A 20,729-nucleotide genomic window follows, 5' to 3' on the forward strand; every position below is an offset into this window, starting at 1 on the left:
CGCAAACCTTGAACCGGTTCTCTTTATTCTGCTCTTTATTCTGTGACCTCTGTAAGTCACCGCTAAACAGGCACAGACACTACGTTTATTTGGGGATTTTTTTTCCTGTTTTTTTGTGTTTTGTTTGGGTTGTTTTTTGGTTTTGGTTGGGTTTTTTTTGTTTGTTTGTTTGTTTTTTGTTTTTTTTTTTGGTGGGGGGGGCAAGGGTGGTGGGAGTTTAGAGTACTAAGCTCCGCTTTTTATATTTTAATTAAATTAAAAGGCGGGAGAAGGACACATCCCGCAGTGAACAAGAGTTAGCACTCAAACGCGAAAGCTCCGCCACCTAACCCCATACTAATGCCCAAGCACCATCTCACCCACCCGATCTCCCCTCTCTCAGGCATTGCGGTCACACAGCGAAAGCCCTGCTCCCCGCCGCCATTTCCTCCTCCTTCCCGCTTCCACCCCCGCCCCTCTTCCCCTGCAAAGGCCCGAGGGGGCCTTTCTCGTTAGGGCCGCTCGATGCACTCGCCTGACCTGAGGGTGCCCATCGTCCCCTCAGACCGAGAATCTGCATTGCGGATGTGCTTGCTTCTCCTCCGAAAATAAATCAGCAGACGATCTAATTCCTTCCCTCTCTAGCTAGGAAGGGAGAAGATGGGCCGCGTGGGTCAGGCAGCGCCTGGGCAGCCACCATCCGGCGCTTTCTCTAACGGACGCCGCGTCGGCGCCAAAATTCAATTGTGGAGTGTCCGGGAGCGGCTCTGGTGCTGAGGTACCGGGAACGGGGAGAGGGCTGGGGAGCGAGGGGCTCACAGCCTCCGGCGAGGGCTCGCTTGGCACAGGCACCCATGAGGCTGTGTGGGGGAGCCGCGGCTCCGTCAGCGAGAATACGGGGAGAGCCATGTCAGGGGCAGATACGGGGTTGCGCTGATGGCGCCTCAGAGCCGAGGCTGCCGTTTTTCCTGAGCTTCAGTGTTCCGGTGCGGTGGGGCTGAGGAGGTAACAGTCCTGCAGACTGTGAAGGAACGTTCCCCTCTGCAGGGTTCTGAAAGATCCAGACCTCCCTTTCCTTAGCTTTGGAGAAGCTAAGGATGGAGAAACGCCAGCTTTGTGAGAAGCCAGGGTTCTGTCACGCAGGTTCGCGCAGGTGCCGTGATGAGCATCGTGTGAAGGTGTAAAAACGTTGTACAGGTTACTGTGGGGATGCTTCCTGCATCTGGGGTTTACTTGGAATTTTCTATTTAAAAATGCATAATCTTTTTGTAACTGTTTCCATTTTCTCACACATTTAGCTGTTTGTAAGAAATACAGTATGTTTTGTTTGCTTCTTTTTTTTTCTTTGTAATATGTAGGGTCACAATCCAGATACCTTTCTTCATAGTCCTTGGAGGAATACTTCACTTGATCTCTTGAGCATAGAGAAGATGTACATCAAGTCAATTATTCTTGAAGGATTTAAATCCTATGCTGAGAGGACAGAAATTCGTGACTTTGACCCATTATTCAATGCCATTACTGGCTTGAATGGTAGCGGCAAGTCTAATATCTTGGACTCCATCTGTTTCATCCTGGGAATTTCCAATCTGTCCCAGGTAAAGAGAGACAGTGCCTTTTAGAAAGGTTTTTCTTACATCATCAACGTCATATTACTCTCTTGAATGATTTCTGATGGAGAACCTGAAGTGGAACTTCTGTTAAAAAAAAAGTTTTCTGTATTTGGATTTTTCCTTATCTTAAACTGGGTCTCTACTGTTCTTGCTAATTCTTACCTTAAGATAGAATTATAGTTTCATCAATATACTCCAATGGCTGAAAGTATGCAGCTTAGAACATTACATTAAATGTACCTGCTATAAAGGTGGCAGCTTCAAGCTGAAGATCTTTTGCAGCTAAAGGCACTAACTTGTTTATTTTTAATAAACTTTCTCACTTATGCATTGTGTCTTAAAACTTGCCAAGAGGCTCATCAGAAAAAAAAATTATTTTCATGCAATGCCTGCTATTTAAAAGATGATGTATCACTTCACTCTTACAAAAAATAATTGTGTGCTCTGAAATCAGTTTAAACCTCTGATTTCAGGTGATTTTTATTTCCCCCACCCCTCTATGTAATTGTAGACAAATTCAGCAGGCTTTCAAGGAACACTTCCTGATTAGTTTCCCTCTGAACTACTTATGAGAATACATGCTTATGAATCTAAATGCTCTCTAAGTAAATATTCTGGTGACTGAAATAGGCATCATCTTTTTTTTGTTTGTTTTTTTTTAATTAGTACTATGCATCAAGTTTTTGTTAGGAAAATTGTGCTGAAACAATTAGCTGGCTCAGTAAGACTAGATTGGTACATACTCTGCCTGTTGTTTTGCAGTGCTAGCACCTTTCTGCTCCCCTATGTCAGTATCTCACATGAACTCTACAGCTAGATCTGCTTTTTTTTTTAAATTTTATTTCTCGGAAACATAGACTGAAGCTGCGTAATAAATATATTTCAAAAATGTATTTATCTGTTCTGTGGATTTAGGTGCGAGCTACCAATTTGCAGGACCTTGTTTATAAAAATGGGCAAGCTGGAGTTGGTAAAGCAACTGTGTCTATTACCTTTGATAACTCTGACAAGAGAGTAAGTCCTCTGGGATTTGACTCTAGTGATGAAATCACCATCAGTAGGCAGGTGAGTATTTGATGTCTATATTGCTAAGTAACCTACAAACATTTTTACTATGCTCAACAGAGCTCACTTTTCAGGAAAAGAAAAGCCCAATTAATCTTTAAAGTAATGTCTCTTCAGTCCAGCGACATGTTTTGATGTTCTATGTAGCATGCATATGTATGTGTATGCAAAGATAGAATATGTGGGATTTGCTCAGATTTTTAATTCTTTATGACAGTTTACACTGTCAAGTGGTTTTTTTTTAATCACTTAAATTGTTTTTTCCATTTCTTTTCCTTATCTAGGTTATCGCTGGAGGTAGAAATAAGTATCTTATCAATGGTATGAATGCTACCAACAGTCGTGTGCAGGATATCTTCTGTTCTGTTGGGCTCAATGTCAATAACCCTCACTTCCTTATTATGCAGGTATTGTGTAAATTTTTATAAAATCCTAAAAGTATGTGAATGCTTGCTCCCTGGAAGTGTTGAGGGCCAGGCTGGATGGGGCTTTGAAGGTATTCCTGCCATGCAAGTGACAAACAAACCAAAAAACTTGAGTACATTAGATTATCATTGTAGAAAAAAAAAAAAAAAAAGGAAGAAAAATATTTGTGCTTATAATATATGTATAAGAAGAAGTGGGCTTGGGATTTTGTTTTGAATTGTTTCCTACTGCATGGTACACAAAGACCATTTTTGTTTTATCTTTCTGTCACCAGGGACGAATTACCAAAATTCTAAATATGAAGCCACCAGAGGTATGGAAATTGTGGGATTTTTTTTTTCCCTGAAGTGTTACAGATTTGTCTTGAATGAAAAAAGTCAATACTGGGGCAGAGAGGGGAAGGGGGGGAAGGTACCTAAGGGGGTTGTTCTAACATAAGAAAGAGATTTTTGTTACATTTTTTGTCACATTGCTTCATTTTAGATTTTAGCTATGATTGAAGAAGCAGCTGGCACTAGGATGTATGAAAGCAAGAAAATAATTGCCCAGAAAACCATAGAGAAAAAGGAAGCCAAACTGAAAGAGATTCAAACGGTACTACATGTTGGAAAGTGTACTTTCTTTTATATTTGTTAAAGATCATTGAAATACTAGTGTATTGTGGTCCTTGGTTTCTAGAACATTTAATTTCTCCACCTAGAACTAGGTATTTGTCCTTGCATATATAAGAGATTCAAAAGTCTCTATATAAATGTTCTTCCTGCTGTGTTTTTCAGGTCTTAAATGAAGAGATCACTCCAACTTTACAGAAACTGAAAGAGGTAGGGAAAAGTAGAAGAGTGGTAGAGCCCTTAAAGTACTGAAAAAATAACTTCAGTTACCCTGAAGTGGAATGTGGTGACTAAAACAATAACATGTTTTCAAACTGTGTGGAATCTCTTAAAAGAGAAATCTTATTTTCACTGGTGGTGAGACAGTGGCACAGGTTGCCCAGAGAAGCTATGGATGCCCAGTCTCTGGGAGTGTTCAAGGCCAGGCTGGATGGGGCTTGGAGCAACCTGGTCTAGTGGGAGGTGTCCCTGCCCATGGCAGGGGGGTTGGAACTACACCATGTTTAAAGTCCCTTCCAACCCAGAATCATTCCGTGGTTCTATGGTATTATTCTATGAATATAGAAAATGTAACACTGAGGGTTTCCATGGAATTCTAGAGGGGAATGTAAGGAGAAGAAAGAAAACTAGAACTGGATAAAAGTAGAAGAAATATTTCTGCTGTACAATTAATTGTGCAAGTATTGTTCTAGCTAGGATTTTCCTAAGCAGGCCTGCAATGTACAATACTGAGTGTATTACGTATCATGGAGAACCCTTCCTCTTATCTACAAATATTAATGCTTGTAGAATTGCTTAGAAGATTTTCATAATAGTCCTACTTAATATTATATTTCCATAAAAATTTGGAGATTTTAAAAAATTTTTTTAAAAACTGTCTTTTCAGGAACGATCATGCTATCTGGAATACCAAAAAGTAGTTCGAGCAATAGAACATTTAAGCCGTCTCTGTATAGCTTATCAGTTTGTTGTGGCTGAAAAGACAAAGCAGACTTCTGCTGAAGTATCAGTGGAAATGCAGGATAATATAACGAAATTTCAGGAGTCCATTGCAGAAAGTGAAAAGAAGGTGAAACAACTTAATGAAGAAATAGCAGAGATGGAAAAGGAAAAGGATAAGGTGAGAACAGTGTCATACTTGTCTGAATACAAGAAGTTATATGAGAAGGGACTTACTTTCACATGTAACATACCCCTGAATTTTTATCTTCTTCTGGTGGGCTGTTTAAATTATACACTGCTCATAGTCATTCTTAGCCATTGTCTAAAGTACATCAGTATAAAGTTTTTGCTTGTATAAAATTCTTTACTTCCAATCACTGTAAATTAGTAACTGAAGAGTAGGAACTGTTTGCCTACGTGTTTCTAGTCTGTGCATTAAATGGTAAGTTTTGCCTGAGTTGTTTTTTTAATTCCCTTTTTTGTTGGCCTCTCATAAGTAATACACTTTAAGTAGAAAACCTTTGGTTAACAAAAGTCTATACTGACCTCAGTTTTGGGGGCAGTGAAATTGGTTAAATACAGATGGACCACAGGGTCTTTGGATGCCTAAATGCAGCTTTTGTACATGTTGCAATATGGGATGTTGTGGGGCTTCAATAGTGGCTTCAAGTTAGTTTGGATTCCTGAGGTAAGTGGTGTTCTGAGCTGTTTTGCTCTGGAGTCCATCTGCCTGCTTCACCAAATATCTAGACTTTATACATATAACTGTAAGCAGTTATTTAGACTAAATTAAATTTCCTTTATTTCTGACGGTAGGAAGTTAGCGGTATGCTCCGTTCACTGGAAGATGCTTTTGCAGAAAATCAAAGAGTTAATACTAAAGCACAAAGTGCCCTTGATCTCAAGAAGCAAAACTTGAAAAGCGAAGTGGAAAAGTATGAAGAACTGGTAAAAAATATGCAGGAGGTAAGACCTTTTTCTCTAATTTACTTTAAACAATAAGTTAATTCAGGTTGAGACAGATAACTGCCTTTTCATAGCTATTATGGTAAGAAAAATCCTATGACTAGCAAGAATTACAACAGAAAGTCAGGAACAGATGGTAAGGGAATTTGCAATTTGTGTGGCATAGGTACTGGGTTCCAATTAGAAACAAATGTGATGCACACAGAAAGAAAGATCTACTCTGTATGGTTGCCCAGCTTTTATTAAGCTGAGGAGGGATCTCTATAGCTTCAGAAGCATTATGCTTTCTGGATATGTACTATTAAAGGAGAAATTTCTACTTTGTGTTTCTGAAAATTGATATTCTGGTGGGGTTTTTTGTGGTTTTTTTCCTTGTGTTTTTTTGCAAGGGGAGAACTAAAAAACACTTGGTTGTTTAGTTCTTGGGAAGAAAGAGCTTTTCTTCCTGGTTCTTAGGTCATTGTCATCTCTTCCTGCATTTCATCTTCTGTAGATCTTCAGTGCACTCATGGGGCAAGTGCACACTTGAAAAGTTGCAAAGATTTGTAAGAACACAAAATTTGACAAAGGGTCATAGAAGTGTAGTTGATGAAACTACTCATAGTTCCTCATGAACATCCTCGTGAACATTCTCCTAAACAACATGAATTTAAAGACTCAGATTCTCTTTTCTTTCTTTCTTTTTTTTTTTTTTTTTTTTTCCCGCTTTCGTTCTTCATTTTGCTGAAGGATTCTAAAGCATTAGTGTCAAAGGAGAAAGAAGTCAAGAATAAAGAGGGTGAGCTAACTGCTTTACAGGAAGCAAGTGATAAAGATGCAGATGCTTTAGCTGCAGCACAGCAGCATTTTAATGCTTTGTCTGCTGGCTTGTCCAGCAATGATGATGGGGAAGCAGCCACTCTTGCTGGGCAGATGATGACCTGCAAAAATGAAATCAGCCAAGCAGTCACAGAGGCTAAACAGGTAAGAATAAAAGATTTGCCTGTCTCAGACCAGCCTTCACTCTCTTTTGAAAAATTGTCCAAAAACCAGATGACACAATCTTGAAAAATCACTGAAAGGATTTGCAGAATACCTATGCAAGTTATTTTAGAAGTTGGCATAGGCATTAAGCTAGCTTTTTGGTAAAAACGGGTCTTTAAAAAAACCCATAATCTGCATAGATACAGACAAATAGAAAAAAGCTTTAACATTCTCTGAGGAAGTATAAAATCTGGCATATAAGACACAAAGTAGGACTCACAATACTCAAAAGACTGATTATATTGATTAGGAAGAAATTTATACTGCTGTCCATAATATGCATTCATACTGTGGAGATTTCTACAGTAGAGGTTGATAGAATCAAAATAAACATGACTGAGACTGAATGGAGAGTTCATAAAGAACTGTTTTCTCCTTGGTTAAATTGTGTGCTAGTCCCATGACTGAAGCATTCTACTTCGCATGTCTTAGGACAGAAAAACTTTGTGGGGGTACTTTTCATAGTACAATTTAAATTTTCAAAATTGAAAGTACACCTTGCTTGTTCCTCTTAAGGAAAAACTCTTTTGGGGAAAATTACAAGGACAGCTGTTTTTCACACGTTTTCCACATTCCATTCATGTGCTCCTATGTGTTATTGTAGCCAAATACATTATTTATGTTTTTATTTCCAAGTCAAGTGCCTTCTTAATTTCAGAAGCCAAGTCTGCTCTTTGGCCTTTCTGCAACCACTGGAAACTTAAAAATTATATGGGCACCTTGCTACTGTATGTGCTCCAAATCTGCATTTGCAATATTCTCTTTGAACATCTTGTTACAAGTTTTCTGGATGCTTACAGGCCCAAATGAAGTTGAATTATGCACAACAAGAATTAAAGAAAAAGCAAGCTGAAGTTAAAAAGATGGATGGAGGCTACAAGAAAGACCAAGAAGCACTTGAAGCTATCAGAAAAACGAAAGAAAAACTAGAGCACGAAATGAAGAAGCTGAACTATGAAGGTCTGTACAGACTCATGTTGCATAATTTGGGGGGAATCTAAAAAAATATAGGAGTGTGCTGGGTTGACCTTGGCTGCCCATAGGTGCCCACCAAGCTGCTTTATCATTCCCACCCCTCAGCATGCCAGGGGAGAGTAAAAGTGATGAAAGGATCTTGGGTCAAGTGAAGGGCAGGGATCTCTGTACTTGCCAGGTACTGTCATGGGCAAAACACCTTAGCTTGGGGAAATTAATTTATTACCAATCACATCACAGTAGGATAATGAGAAATAGGAGCAAACTTCAAACTCCTTCCCTCAAACCCTCCCTTCCTGAGCTCAGTTTGAGATTTTTCTCTTCCTCTTATGCCCAGACAGTGCAGGGGGACATGGAACGGGCGTTATCGTCACTTCATTATTGCCCCTACCACCTCATGATCTTCCCCTGTTCCAATGTGGGGTCCCACCCATGGGAGACAGACCCCCATGAACTTCTCCAGTGTGAGTCCTTCTCAGGGGCTGCACTTCCACCATCACTGGTGGGCTCAGTCTTGTCCAGTGTTCGGTCTGATTTGGGGTGGTCTGGAACTGGCTGTCAGACATAGAAGCAAAGGAAAAAAAAAAAATCTCCCTTCTTCGCTTTGGCAGGCAATGTCCAGCAACTTCTAGGAAGCAGGGCCTCAGTACATGTAGTGCCTGCTCTGGAAGACAAATGCCTTAATCACAGAATTACCATAGTTGTAAAAGACCTTCAAGATCCATTGACCTAAAACTGACAAAACCTTAACTAACCTGTATCCCTATGTAGTATATCTACACTACTTTTAAATACCTCCAGGTATGGGGACTCCACCATTGCCTTAGGCTTTCAGTGAAGAAATTCTTACTATCATCCAAACTAAACCTCCCCAGGTGTGGCCTGAGGCCATTACCTCTTGTTACTATCACTTTTAACTTCACTGAACAGACTGATCTCTACCTCCTTAATACCTTTTTTCAGGTAGTTGTGGAGAGTTGTCTCCCCTCAGCTCCTTTTCTCCAGGCTAAACAACCTCAGCTCTCTCAGCCACTCCTCCTAAGAGACAGGCTTCAAACTCTTCATCAGAAGAATGTTGTCTTTCTTTGGACATGCTCTAATAGCTCAACATCTTTAACAAATGCCTCCTCCCTTCCTCCTTTGTCTTAACTTTTATTGATGATCACTTCTTCTAATGGCATGGAATATCACTTAACTCAGCTGTCTTGGTGCTGTCCCCTCTCAGCCTCTTGCCCTCCCCCATCCTACTGGTCTTTGGAGCAAGGGTTTTAGGGATAGCCTGGATGCTGTGGGAGCATTGCTTAGCAGTGGCCAAAACACTCTTGTGATATAAACACCATTGTCTAGAAATACCAAGCACAGCACTCTGTGAGCTGATGGTGGGGGAAAGTTATCTCCATCACAGCCAGACCTAATACAAGAAGGAACTGAAAAAAACAGCTATGCTGCTTTCATGCATAAAGAAATTTCTCTGATCAAAACTCTGCAAGCTCCTGTCTTCCACAGAAAATAGTTTAAAATAATTTGATTTTATAAACTTGAGGCCAAATTTTTTAAAGGCTTATAGAAAATTTAAATTCCATCTAAACTTTATATGGACTGACTTCCTTATTCCTTCCTGGCTTTCCCTACCTAGAACACTTATTAAAGGTAATTTCTGATTCTGGGTAAGATTTGTTGCAGAAGTTACTCAAAACTGCAAGTTGATATTCCAGAATGACATTCAGAGAAACACTGGACTTGAAACTCTTTGTTTGGTATTGTAATGGTGTTAATTTGTCTAATTCACAAAGAATTTTGGAAAGTCTTTCAGTGACGTATTCTCTACATATATGTACACAAACAGTGTAGCATACAGAATTTTAAGCTAACAGATTTTTGTGTTCTGGATGCTTACTTGCTGTTCATGTTCAACCGTGAAGAAGAGAAAGAAGAAGCCCTTTTAGCAAAAAAGAAGGCATTGACTCATGACATCAGCCAGCTGAGAGAGCTGTATGAAGGCTTAATGGCAAAATTTCCTCAGCTACACTTTGAATACAAGTAAGATCTCAGTATGATCCTAAAAGACATTTGAAAGTGATTTTGGGGGTACTTTATGCATGGCTTATGGGAGTTAGTAATTCCACTAATTGCTTAGCTGTTGCTTTCCTTTTTGTGCCAGTGACTCAATTACCATCTTACCTGTGATGCAACTGAAGGTAGGGAAGAAAGTCAGGAAAAGTTTTGTGTGATGGTGTTTTTCAGCCACAAATCAAATGCAGTAGCTGAAACCATTGAGTACAAAAGTCTAAACAGTAAAATTACATGGTCATTACTTTTCAGAGTCCTGCTTGAGGACTGTGAGTAGATTTGCTCTGTGTAGACTGACATTGTATGTCTCCACCAATGAAGTGTATGTATTCCCAGATTTACTTGCTGAGGTAATAAACAGTCTAAACATATTCCTATAATGGTGGTAATAATAGAACCTAGAATAACAATCAGTTATTTTTTATATAAATTATTCACAATTGTGTGAACAAATTATACCAGATTCTGGAAGGACATTACTCTAATGACTTTTTAGTAACTGTTTAGAGGGAAGTTCCTGTCTCTGAAGTATTTAATTTAACCATATTCTATGGCTTTTTTACAGACAGAATTTAGAACTTCTTATATCAATATAATAACCAGTTTGTTGCCTTAAATATAACTTTTTAAGATGAGTGGGAGAGAAACAAACATGTAATTATCATGATTTATTTTAAGAAATCCAGAAGAAAATTGGGATCCAAACAGTGTGAAAGGTCTTGTTGGATCTCTTATCACTCTGAAAGATCTGTCCAAAGCAAAAGCCCTAGAAGCAGTGGCTGGAGGGAAACTCTATAACATTATTGTGGACACAGAGGTATGTTTATTACTTTAATACAGAACTCTTAAGTTGAGATCATGTGATGTGCAGAAAGATTCTATGATTCCGTGAGCACTGTGTCTGAATGCTTAAGGTGGTTTGAAGCCAGGTACGTGTTCAAACTGGCTCAAGTCTCAGTTTCTGGCAACAATACACTCCTCTTGCAGTGTCCTATTGTTTTACTTTACAAAATAAGTTATGTGTTTAGACATGGTTTGTAACTTTTCTCCTTTGAGGTTACTGGCAAAAAGCTTTTAGAAAAGGGTCAACTAAAGCGTCGATACACCATCATCCCACTAAACAAGATTACAGCCAGATGTCTTAGAAAGGACACAGTCAAGTTGGCCCAAACATTGGTATGTAACTAAATACACTCTTTACACTATTTTATTTGCTTTTACTTTCTTTGCTAAAAAAATGGGCTTCTTGATGATTATACGAATAATTTCTATAGGGTTGAGGGTATCTTGATTTTGTTTTGCTTTGTATCCTTTCGCATATGGAATGTCTAGATATATATTAATTATTTTGAAATTGTTTTAAAATGTAATGAAGTTTTTAGAAAGTTTTACTGAGAGAGGACAGAAATTAAATTTGAAAAAATCTTACAGTGTAAGGGATACTTACGGCATTTCATTTGTTTTCTAGGCTGGTGCTGATAACGTGCATTTAGCCCTTTTTCTAGTTACATATGATGCTGAGCTGCTGAAAGCAATGGAATTTGTCTTTGGAACAACACTGGTCTGTAATAACATGGATAATGCCAAGAAAGTGACCTTTGACAAAAGGATAATGACAAGAAGTGTTACAGTTGATGGAGATGTGTTTGACCCACAGGGCACTCTGCGTGGAGGTAATTGCTGATTTTATTCATATAATAATACTGTGTGTCTGTTGATTTACTCAGCTCTTTTTTTTTTTCTTTATTTGTCCTTTTTTTAATAAAAATTAACACCGAGCTGATACAAAATTGATTAGAGTAAAAAAAAATAACAGCAAATTATTTGCATAAAGTAGTTTAGATTTTAAATACTTAAGTATTATTTGGCTATATAATCCTGCTGGAAGGATTTGAATTTTTGAAGTAATTTGAGGTAATAAATTTTCAAAAGTGAGTTGATTTCATAAAGAATTGCATATGTAGTATTCAAAATCTGCAGAACTAGATTCTGTGACAGAGAAGGTAGTCTTGCTCCACTGAGAACTACTGAACTAGCTGCCTTTCTGCTTTGCAACTAAAACAAATCATCAGCCTGCATCTTTACTAGCATTTAAAATTTGCTGTTTGACAGTGGTGAATCCACTACTCTAATTCCACCTCCCTTGACTTTACTTGTATATTTTTTTCACTGAGCAGGTGCGAGCTCAAAGGCTGCACCAATATTATCTAAACTTCAAGTAATAAAAAACGCTGAATCACAACTCAAGATGAAGAAATCTGAACTCAAAAACGTAGAGAATGAGCTGGTAACCTTGAAGATTGTTGCTGAAAGGTAAGGTTTGCCCTCTGAAATGCTTGTCATTTCCCTTATGTGACTGAGTAAATATAATTAAAAGAAGTATTTTTGGAGGGCATAGGGCCTGTTGAGAATGTAATACACAGAAAATTATTCCATTCCAGCCTCTCTCTACCCCCAGTTTAATTTGTAAGTACAGCAGTCAACAAGAAAAGTTTAGTTTTTAGATAACACATGCATGGAAACTTTATTTTGGGTAATACACAAAAAATACTTCAAATGATTTCAAGTTTTCTAAGGTTTTGTGAAATCTGTGGAAGAACAGATCTGTTCCAGTCATGTTTTTAACATACATTCAGAATTTCAATTTGTGATAGCACCTATTATTCTCCCAAGAAAATACAAAGATACTAAAGGAGAATATCCAAGTAATACTGCTGTAAGGATTTAAATGAAGTAAATGAATAAGTGAAATAAATGAATAAGGATTTAAATGAAATAATTTTAAGTATACTTGATTTTTAGCTACTCAGTTACAGAAGATCTTTTTAAAAAGATGAAACATAAAAATACATTTAGTCAGTTCTGTAAAGAACCTATAGGGAGGTGGTGTTGTGTAATATGCTATCTACCAGCTTGATTTATTTTTCAAATTGTTTTGAGTTGTAATGTACTTAGAGAAATATAAACAAAAGGAATAATTTCTCATTATGCCAGCTGGAAAAACAAGAGCTTTCAGTTGTGAGATTCCATGTGTTGTGTTTGTTACTGTTTAATAAGACCTACTGGGGCTGCTAGGTTAGGAGGAGTTATATTTATAATAACTTACATACCTACAAACTTCACAGTTGCTATGGAAGCAACAGAATCAGAGCTTTATGCATTTAAGCTTATTTGTCCCAGAGTCTCATCGTGTTGCACATTGGAATGGAACTATAAGTATTTCTTTACATACTTTTCTCAACTTTAAAACTGAATTGCTGGATCCCCTCCACTGTAGCAGTGTATATCACTACTGTCTTCAAAGGTACCGGCAGCTGAAGCAGCAGTGGGAGATGAAGTCTGAGGAAGCAGAGCTGTTGCAAAAACGGCTTCTTCAAAGTGCTTATCACAAACAGGAGGAAGAGCTGCTCGCCCTGAAGAAAACAATTGGTAACAAACACTTTCTTATCTTTTAACGGAAAGCTAATTGCTGGGAATGACATAGATAAATGGCTTTTTGAGTAGCAGAATCTTTTCTTAGGAAGAAAATATTTTTCACTTTGAAAATGATAGCTTTGTATCTTGGAATATGTAACAAACACAAGATCACAGTAGGCTTTCACACAATTGATTTACATAATGTTGGTCATTCTCTTGAAGTGAAGGCTATAGTCTTATTAAGTGTTCTATATACTTTATCAGAAAAGGAGAAATGACATTGCAGGGAAGTCTTAATATTGATTTAATCCCATATTTGAGTATTCTTTGTTTTTGCAAACCATCAGTTTCTGTAGATGTTTACGGTTAACAATTAAATAGTTTGTGTAACAAGAAGGCATTGGAAAGAAGTTCTGTTTGTATAGCTAAGGAAAAATGTGAAAGGAAAAAAATGCAGCAATAAGTAAGACATCTGAAGAAAAAAGATGAACAAAAGTGGTATGTATGTTGACCTAGTATTCTAGGGATGAGGTGATAGCTTATTAGGTAAGCATCTGACTAATTCTTGATCATATGACTTGGCATATACTTGTCCTGTCAAAAAAAGAGAAGAGGTGGGGAAAAAATTCTTGTTTCATTAATTTTATTGACTGGCTGGTTGCATATTTGGTGCCCTGCAAATAATGGTAGCAACAGCACAGTCATAGAGTAATCATTGAAATAGCAAACATAGAACCACTTTCCTGTTAGATGCAGAGATTAATTTATTTCCGTGTGGTTCAGGTTACAAATTTAAAGTTAGGAACAGTGCCCAGTCTCAATATTGTACTTCTTGATTCAGTGGAGTGTGAAGAGACATTGAAGAAAAGTGAAGAGAGCCAAAAAAAAGCAGAAGATAAATACAAAGTATTAGAGAATAAAATGAAAAATGCAGCTGCAGAATCTGAAAAAGAGCTAAAAAATGCCCAGCAGAAACTTGATGTTGCTAAGAAAAAGGCTGATACTTCAATCAAAAAAATGAAAGAAAAGCAGCAGGTAAAACTTCACCTTTGTCGTCCATTTTAAGTGGTTAAAAGCAATTAAAAGTGTTTGCAGTGATCAGAAAGCTTGATTTTCATGAAGTTCTTATATTAGCAGTTTCAGAGCTTAATATCTGATTCTGTAGTCACTGATTAAGAAATTGCTGATGCTTGCTTTGTTTTGTGAGATTGCCCCCTAGCTGAGAGACAGGCAATGTCTTTTACAGCATTTTCTATACCAAACTGAATATTAACTCTTTCAATTTAAGTATAACTAGTAAACTTGAAAACATATCTCTAGGAAGTTGAAGCTTTAGTTCTTGAACTTGAAGAGCTGAAACAAGAACAGGCCTCCTATAAACAACAGATTGCAGCTGCAGATGAAGCCATCAAGTCCTACCGTAATCAAGTTAATGCTATGGAAGAAGAGGTGTTTAAGACAAAGGTAAAAGTAATTAACTGTTTCATTAACTGTTTTGATGTTCTTGAACATATGGTTCCCTCAAGCTCAAATAATAATACGTTTGGGGTTTTTTTGGTCTGGATATTTTTGCCATCACTCAGTGATGTTTAGCCTAGACAGTTTTGTCTATGCTACCACCTGTGAATTTTTTCTCCTTGCTGCGTCCTTGTCTTCTAACAACTGTCAAACACCAGCCTTTAAAAGAAGCTAGTAAATGGCTGTTTGATTTATTTTCCAGGAATCTGTAGAGAAATCACAGAAGGAGCTGGCCAAGCACAAGGAAATAATTGCATTACAGGATAAAGCAATTAAAGCCAAATCTGCAGAGGCAGCAAAATACAAAGAACAAAATAATGAATTGCAGCTTCAGGTTAAAGCATTAGAACACAAGATCAGCAAACATCAACAAGAGGCTGCTGATGCTGCTGCCAAGGTATTTCAGAATTGTTTTTTTCTTGCATCTTATGACCAAGAATGTTTTTTCCTTTGCTAGGTGTAGAGGAAATAACCTTTTTTCATAATAAGTACTCTCATATTTGTAGCTTCTTGATGTGCAAAGCTTTATTCCAGGAGGAAGAGGGGGAAATTGTAAGAGACTTGTCAGTATGGACTAAAGAGAGTGTGAAGGTGATCAATGGAATCAGTTCTGACTGTGGATAAATTAAGTAACTAATTAAAGAAGCAAATCCTGAGATTTGGTGAAAAATGGCTTAATCCAGATATAGAAAAATATATTCCAAGTAAATGTAATGGGTGTATGTGAAAGTTCCCTTAAAATCTTGATTCATGTGCAGTCTTGGAAATCACATGAACCATTGTAAAGGTACTTACTTGTACTGTGCTTGGATTGAGGAATTAATGGCATCATTTCAGGATATTGATTTTTTGGGGGGGGGTTGAATTATTTTTCATCCACATTTGAGAAGAAAAAAAAGAACCTTGATCTTTATTGCTTCCAGGTGAACAAAATGCTGAATGAGAATGCGTGGATAGCTACAGAGAAGTCTCTGTTTGGTCAGCCAAACTCAGGTTATGATTTCAAAACCAACAATCCTGAAGAAGCAAGTCAGAAGCTGCAGGTATTGCAGGAGAAAAAAGAGAAGCTGGGAAGGAACGTGAACATGAGTGCTATGAATATGCTTGCTGAGGCAGAGGAGAAGGTAAGTATTCTGTTTCAACCTGTAAAGGTGGGGTTTATGGTATTAAGTATAACGTAGGTTTAAAATTCCATGTGTTTTTTTTCTGAATACACCAAAAATGAAACTAAGTCTTCATGAGATAGCAGGAAAACTTTTATTAAATCTTTTATACTCAATTTTTTTAACAATTCGCTTGTGTACTCCTTCTCTACATTATGCATAATCTTGACTTGCAACTGTTAAATTTAATTTCTCCCTATCCAAGTCCATCTGAAGTTGGCAGCAGCAGCATTAGGCAAGATTTGTGATATTCCATTACTGTATCTGAGAATTACATTACCAAAGGTTGCAGTTCCTCTTCATGCATGATAGCTTGAAGGTGTTGCAGAGTTGTCTCAAATTCATCTTTATCTTGAGAGTTTTCCATAACCGTCTCAAAACTCACTGTTTCAATATTTCTAGTACTGTTTTGTGATAGAAGTGGCCTGTTCTTCCTGTCAGCCTCCAGAAGCATCCTCTCTTCTGTGGGAAGGCAAATTGGAACATGATTATCATGAAGAGGAAGTGCAACTTTCAGACTCATATTGGTGTCTTCCCCTTTGCCAACTGCTGAAAATTCTAGTATTTCCATTTGCAAAGAATATCCTAAAACTTAGATCCTGCATACAGTAATTGAGTGCTTTGCATTTCAGTCTTGTGGTTAATGGCTATTTCATGGTTACAAAAATTATAAACAGTGAAACTGTAAAATTAGCACAAAATGTATTTGAGCATAAAGTTCATTGAAATGAATCTTTCCTTCTCATCGCACCAGTACAATGACTTAATGAAGAAAAAAAGAATTGTCGAGAATGACAAGTCAAAAATTCTTATGGCTATTAAAGAGCTTGACCAGAAGAAAACTGAAGCTTTACATATTGCTTGGAAAAAGGTATGACACTTAAAAAATAATTTTCACATTTTAGCAGAGGATCAGATTCATCTTAAATTACTGTTTTGTGTATTTCCATGGGGAAAGAAAGGTCTCTAGAATTTGTCTCCCTTGCCTAATATTAAAATTACAAACCAACCATCTAATTTCTCCCGTTTCATCTCATTTTTGAGAATAAGACATTAATTCTTTGAGAATTGTAAAGATGTGGTTAAGCATGCAAAACTGCTTTTTACTGCACCCTTTTAGTGCCTGCAAAAATTTAAGGGAGGTTAAATTACTGGCATGCTGAAATCATCGTATGTCTGAAAGTTGGACAAAACAGTGATACAGGCTATTTTTCTTTTTTCTATTTTTCTTAAGCCAGTATTTGACCTGGCTGACAGCACAAAGAAACATTCCAATATTTCTTTCATTTGATCTTTCTAAAATGCTTAGGATAATGTGTAATGTGCATATATCCCTCAGTGTTGCCTCTCCAGTACAGTAATATTTTCTCACTCTGCTGCATAAGCTAATCTTCCAAGACCTAAGAAGTCACTAGGTTGGGCCATAATGCAGCTTACTGCTACGTTTTTAGATGTTTGTGCTCTTGGTTCAAAGCATGTACATAAATCTTTTTATGGTCTGACTTACAGGTGAATGAAGACTTTTGTTCGATTTTTTCCACGCTTCTGCCAGGAGCCAAAGCTATGCTAGTAGCCTCTAAACCCCACAATATCTTGGAAGGTCTGGAGTTCAAAGTTGCCTTAGGAAAAACCTGGAAGGATGACTTAACAGAACTCAGTGGAGGGCAAAGGTTGGTGAACTTTGTGGGGTTTGTTAATTTGCTTTCCATTGCATTTGTGTATAAAACTGACACGTATAATTATAGTTCAGAAAAGCAAAAAATTGATCTTTGCGTGGGTCAGGGTCTTGCCTTTTTAATATTAAAAGCATTATTAATTCAGTTCAGCTTTAGGAGGAATTCAACTGAGAACAGTGCATTACTTGGCATATTTAAGAAAATTTTGCTCCATTAAGAAGTGATAAAAAAAAAATGTCTGGTGAGGTATGCTGAATTAAATGCTTCAGCCTTTGAGTTGTAATCTCAAAAATCATAGAATCATAGAATTGGCTGGGTTGGAAGGGACCTCAGAGATCATCAAGTCCAACCCTTGACCCACCGCTGCAGTTACCAGACCATGGCACTGAGTGCCACATCCAGTCTCTTTTTAAATATCTCCAGGGACGGAGAATCCACTACTTCCCTGGGCAGCCCATTCCAATGCCTGATCACCCTCTCAGTAAAGAAATTCTTTCTAATGTCCAACCTAAACCTCCCCTGGCACAACTTAAGACCGTGCCCTCTTGTCTTGTTGAAAGCCGTCTGGGAAAAGAGACCAACCCCCACTTGGCTCCAACCTCCTTTCAGGGATTGTAGGGAGTGATGAGGTCTCCCCTGAGCCTCCTCTTCTCCAGGCTGAACAGCCCCAGCTCCCTCAGCCTCTCCTCATAGGACCTGTCCTCGAGTCCTTTCACCAGCCTGGTTGCCCTCCTTTGGACCTGCTCCAGGACCTCGATATCCATCCTAAACTGAGGGGCCCAGAACTGGACACAGCACTCGAGGTGTGGCCTCACCAGCGCTGAGTACAAGGGCAATCTGCAAGTTCTGCCCAGTTTCAGAGTAGTGTCAGTCACAGTTTTCTCCAGTGATTACAGCTACTATGTAGGATATGTGGTTCCTTGTTTAGATGATTCTAACAAACTGAAAAGTCAAAACAGAATTTAGGAAGAAGTGAGAGAGATAAGGAATGTTCTGAAGGACAGAATGCTTCAAGAACTGTTCTTTGGAAAACAGCACTGCAAAGTGCAGAATTGAAAACAGCAAAAGCAGCACAATTTTTAAAATATCTCTTGGCTTACCTGTTCTTCTAATAAAAGGGGAAGTAACACCTGCCATTTCTGGCAGAAGGCTTTACAGTTTGAAATCAGAACTTGTGGCAGAAGCTGTCATTCTGTCTCTTCAGAACTCATCAGTCTGCTTTTGAGAGTGTATACTGTTACTAACAATTGTTTGCATGAGCCAAAGCCATTCAAACAAAAGGGTAAACCAACTTTCTTGTTCTCCCAATCAGATCGTTGGTGGCCTTGTCCTTGATCTTATCAACGCTGCTCTTTAAGCCTGCCCCAATTTACATCTTAGATGAAGTGGATGCAGCCCTTGATCTGTCTCATACCCAGAATATTGGGCAGATGCTTAATGCTCATTTCAGACACTCCCAGGTATGATCTTGAAATCATTGTGAACATCTGTTTATGTATTGTTTCCAGAGGCAGTCTGGGGAATCTTAGCTGTTCAAGTAATTTATTACAGAAATGTGCATTTCTAAATTATTTCAAGGGGGATTTACGCTGGTGGTTTTTTGGTTGGTTGGTTGGATTTTTGCTAGAGTTCTTGAACTTTAAACGTATAATTTTTATTGGGTTGAAATAAGCCATGCACTGGTGGAAAGGATCTCTTTATCACTATAGTGTTTTTCATGAAAAAAAAAATCTGTGAGTGTGAAGAAACTGAGTGAAAGGCAATAGGTATCTCTATGTGGTAGTAGGACCAAATGAGGACCTTCCCAAATAAGGAAAGAGAAGAGGGGGGCATTTTTTCCTAGCATTGTAAAATAATTAGAGCAATATCTCTAGAGTGTAAAGGATCCTGCATTCTTAAAAAATTTGTGGCAACTTTTTCTCCAGTAGATGATTCTGGGGCATTCTCTGTTGTGTCCTGTATCCCTGGCCCAATGCTAGGGTATGGCCACAGCTGTACCTTGTCGGCTGCAGAAAATGTGTGGCCTGTGACTGGCTAGCACATTCTGTTTGAATTCAGTTACATTTAAAGTTTTTGGGGTTTTTTTATTTATTTATTTATTTTTTATTTTTATTTAATTTTAATTTTTTCTTTTTTTTTTTTTACTTTATTTTTTTCTTTTTTTTTTTTTTTTTTTTTTTTTTACTTTATCTAGCCAGGTAAAGTAAATTAATACTATTTTTAAAGCCTTTTCCGGTGTTGTTTAAAGTCTTTATTTGGATGGCAGCATTTATCTTAATCTTTCTGATTTGTTTCAGTTTATTGTGGTGTCCTTGAAGGATGGAATGTTTAGCAATGCAAATGTCCTCTTCAAGACCAAGTTTGTGGATGGTGTATCCACTGTTACACGATATGAGCAGGTTCCAAGAAATGCTTCACTTTCCTTCATGAAAAAACATAATATAGAGAAGCAAACCAAAACAGCACGTGGGAAACAGTGAAACTTCTCTACTGGCACTGCACATGCAGTATCAACTTCTAAGTGTTCTCTGTCCCCAGTATTTCGCTATGCTGGGCAGAAACTTTTAACTTTTTTTAAAATAAATTTTATGTCTTAGTTCTTTTAAGATTTTCAGTTCACATCTTAATCTCTTTAAGAATTTAAAGTCATAGGAACCTTTGCTTGTGCTGTTAGCAAAGCAGACCACATTTATTTCTCTGCATGTCCTGCAAGCATTTACTGTCATCATTCTGTGATGACACTCTGTAAGTACAGCTCTGCAGCTCAACAGAAGGAACTGAAGTGTTTGAATGAGGAGAATCTGGTATGACCTGCAGTGTTCTCAGCATTCAGAAAAGCTGCTGCAAAGTGTACTCTGTCTTCATCTCTGGATGAAATACAGCGCACAAAGTTTTAAGCCAGAGTAATTGGTTCTTATGGAGCAAGTAATTTCAACTGCCAAGTTAGTTATTATAATTTGCTCTTTTAATAATTTTTTTGTTTTTACCAGTAAGTACCTTAAACTATACAACCTGATGTTTTAAGTGGTTTGTTTTTATTACTTGCTTTTACCCATGTTTTGTCTTTATTAAATACAAAACTATACAACCTAGTGGTGTGCTTTCCTTCTCTGCCATTTTCATTGAACAGTGCCTACTCAGAATTTAAACACTTACCAATTCTGAATTTCCTGCTTTATTTCTCAAAGTTGGATTATTTAATTCTGTACTTTAAGAATTAGAAACAAGAGTATCTTAAGTATTTGTAGACATGGATGGTCATAATCAAATTCAAACATCCTGATT

General features: G+C 37.7%; 1 protein-coding gene across 1 annotated transcript; it reads left to right on the forward strand.

Annotated features, from left to right (window-relative positions):
• Window positions 1–655: 655 nt before the first annotated feature.
• SMC2 (structural maintenance of chromosomes 2) lies at window positions 656–20,500 on the forward strand. The gene is made up of 25 exons (XM_071730197.1): window positions 656–757; window positions 1,338–1,577; window positions 2,508–2,657; window positions 2,942–3,064; window positions 3,358–3,396; window positions 3,567–3,677; window positions 3,860–3,904; window positions 4,581–4,814; window positions 5,453–5,602; window positions 6,332–6,565; window positions 7,426–7,585; window positions 9,523–9,640; window positions 10,349–10,487; window positions 10,727–10,846; window positions 11,139–11,343; window positions 11,848–11,983; window positions 12,975–13,099; window positions 13,929–14,122; window positions 14,408–14,551; window positions 14,808–15,002; window positions 15,529–15,729; window positions 16,523–16,639; window positions 17,278–17,438; window positions 18,757–18,904; window positions 19,742–20,500. The coding sequence occupies exons 2-25, from the start codon at window positions 1,410–1,412 to the stop codon at window positions 19,922–19,924; spliced, it is 3,600 nt and encodes a 1,199-aa protein (XP_071586298.1). The 5' UTR covers window positions 656–757; window positions 1,338–1,409; the 3' UTR covers window positions 19,925–20,500.
• Window positions 20,501–20,729: the final 229 nt, after the last annotated feature.

The sequence above is a fragment of the Heliangelus exortis genome, chromosome Z (assembly GCF_036169615.1).
Source record: "Heliangelus exortis chromosome Z, bHelExo1.hap1, whole genome shotgun sequence".
Lineage (NCBI taxonomy): Eukaryota > Metazoa > Chordata > Aves > Apodiformes > Trochilidae > Heliangelus > Heliangelus exortis.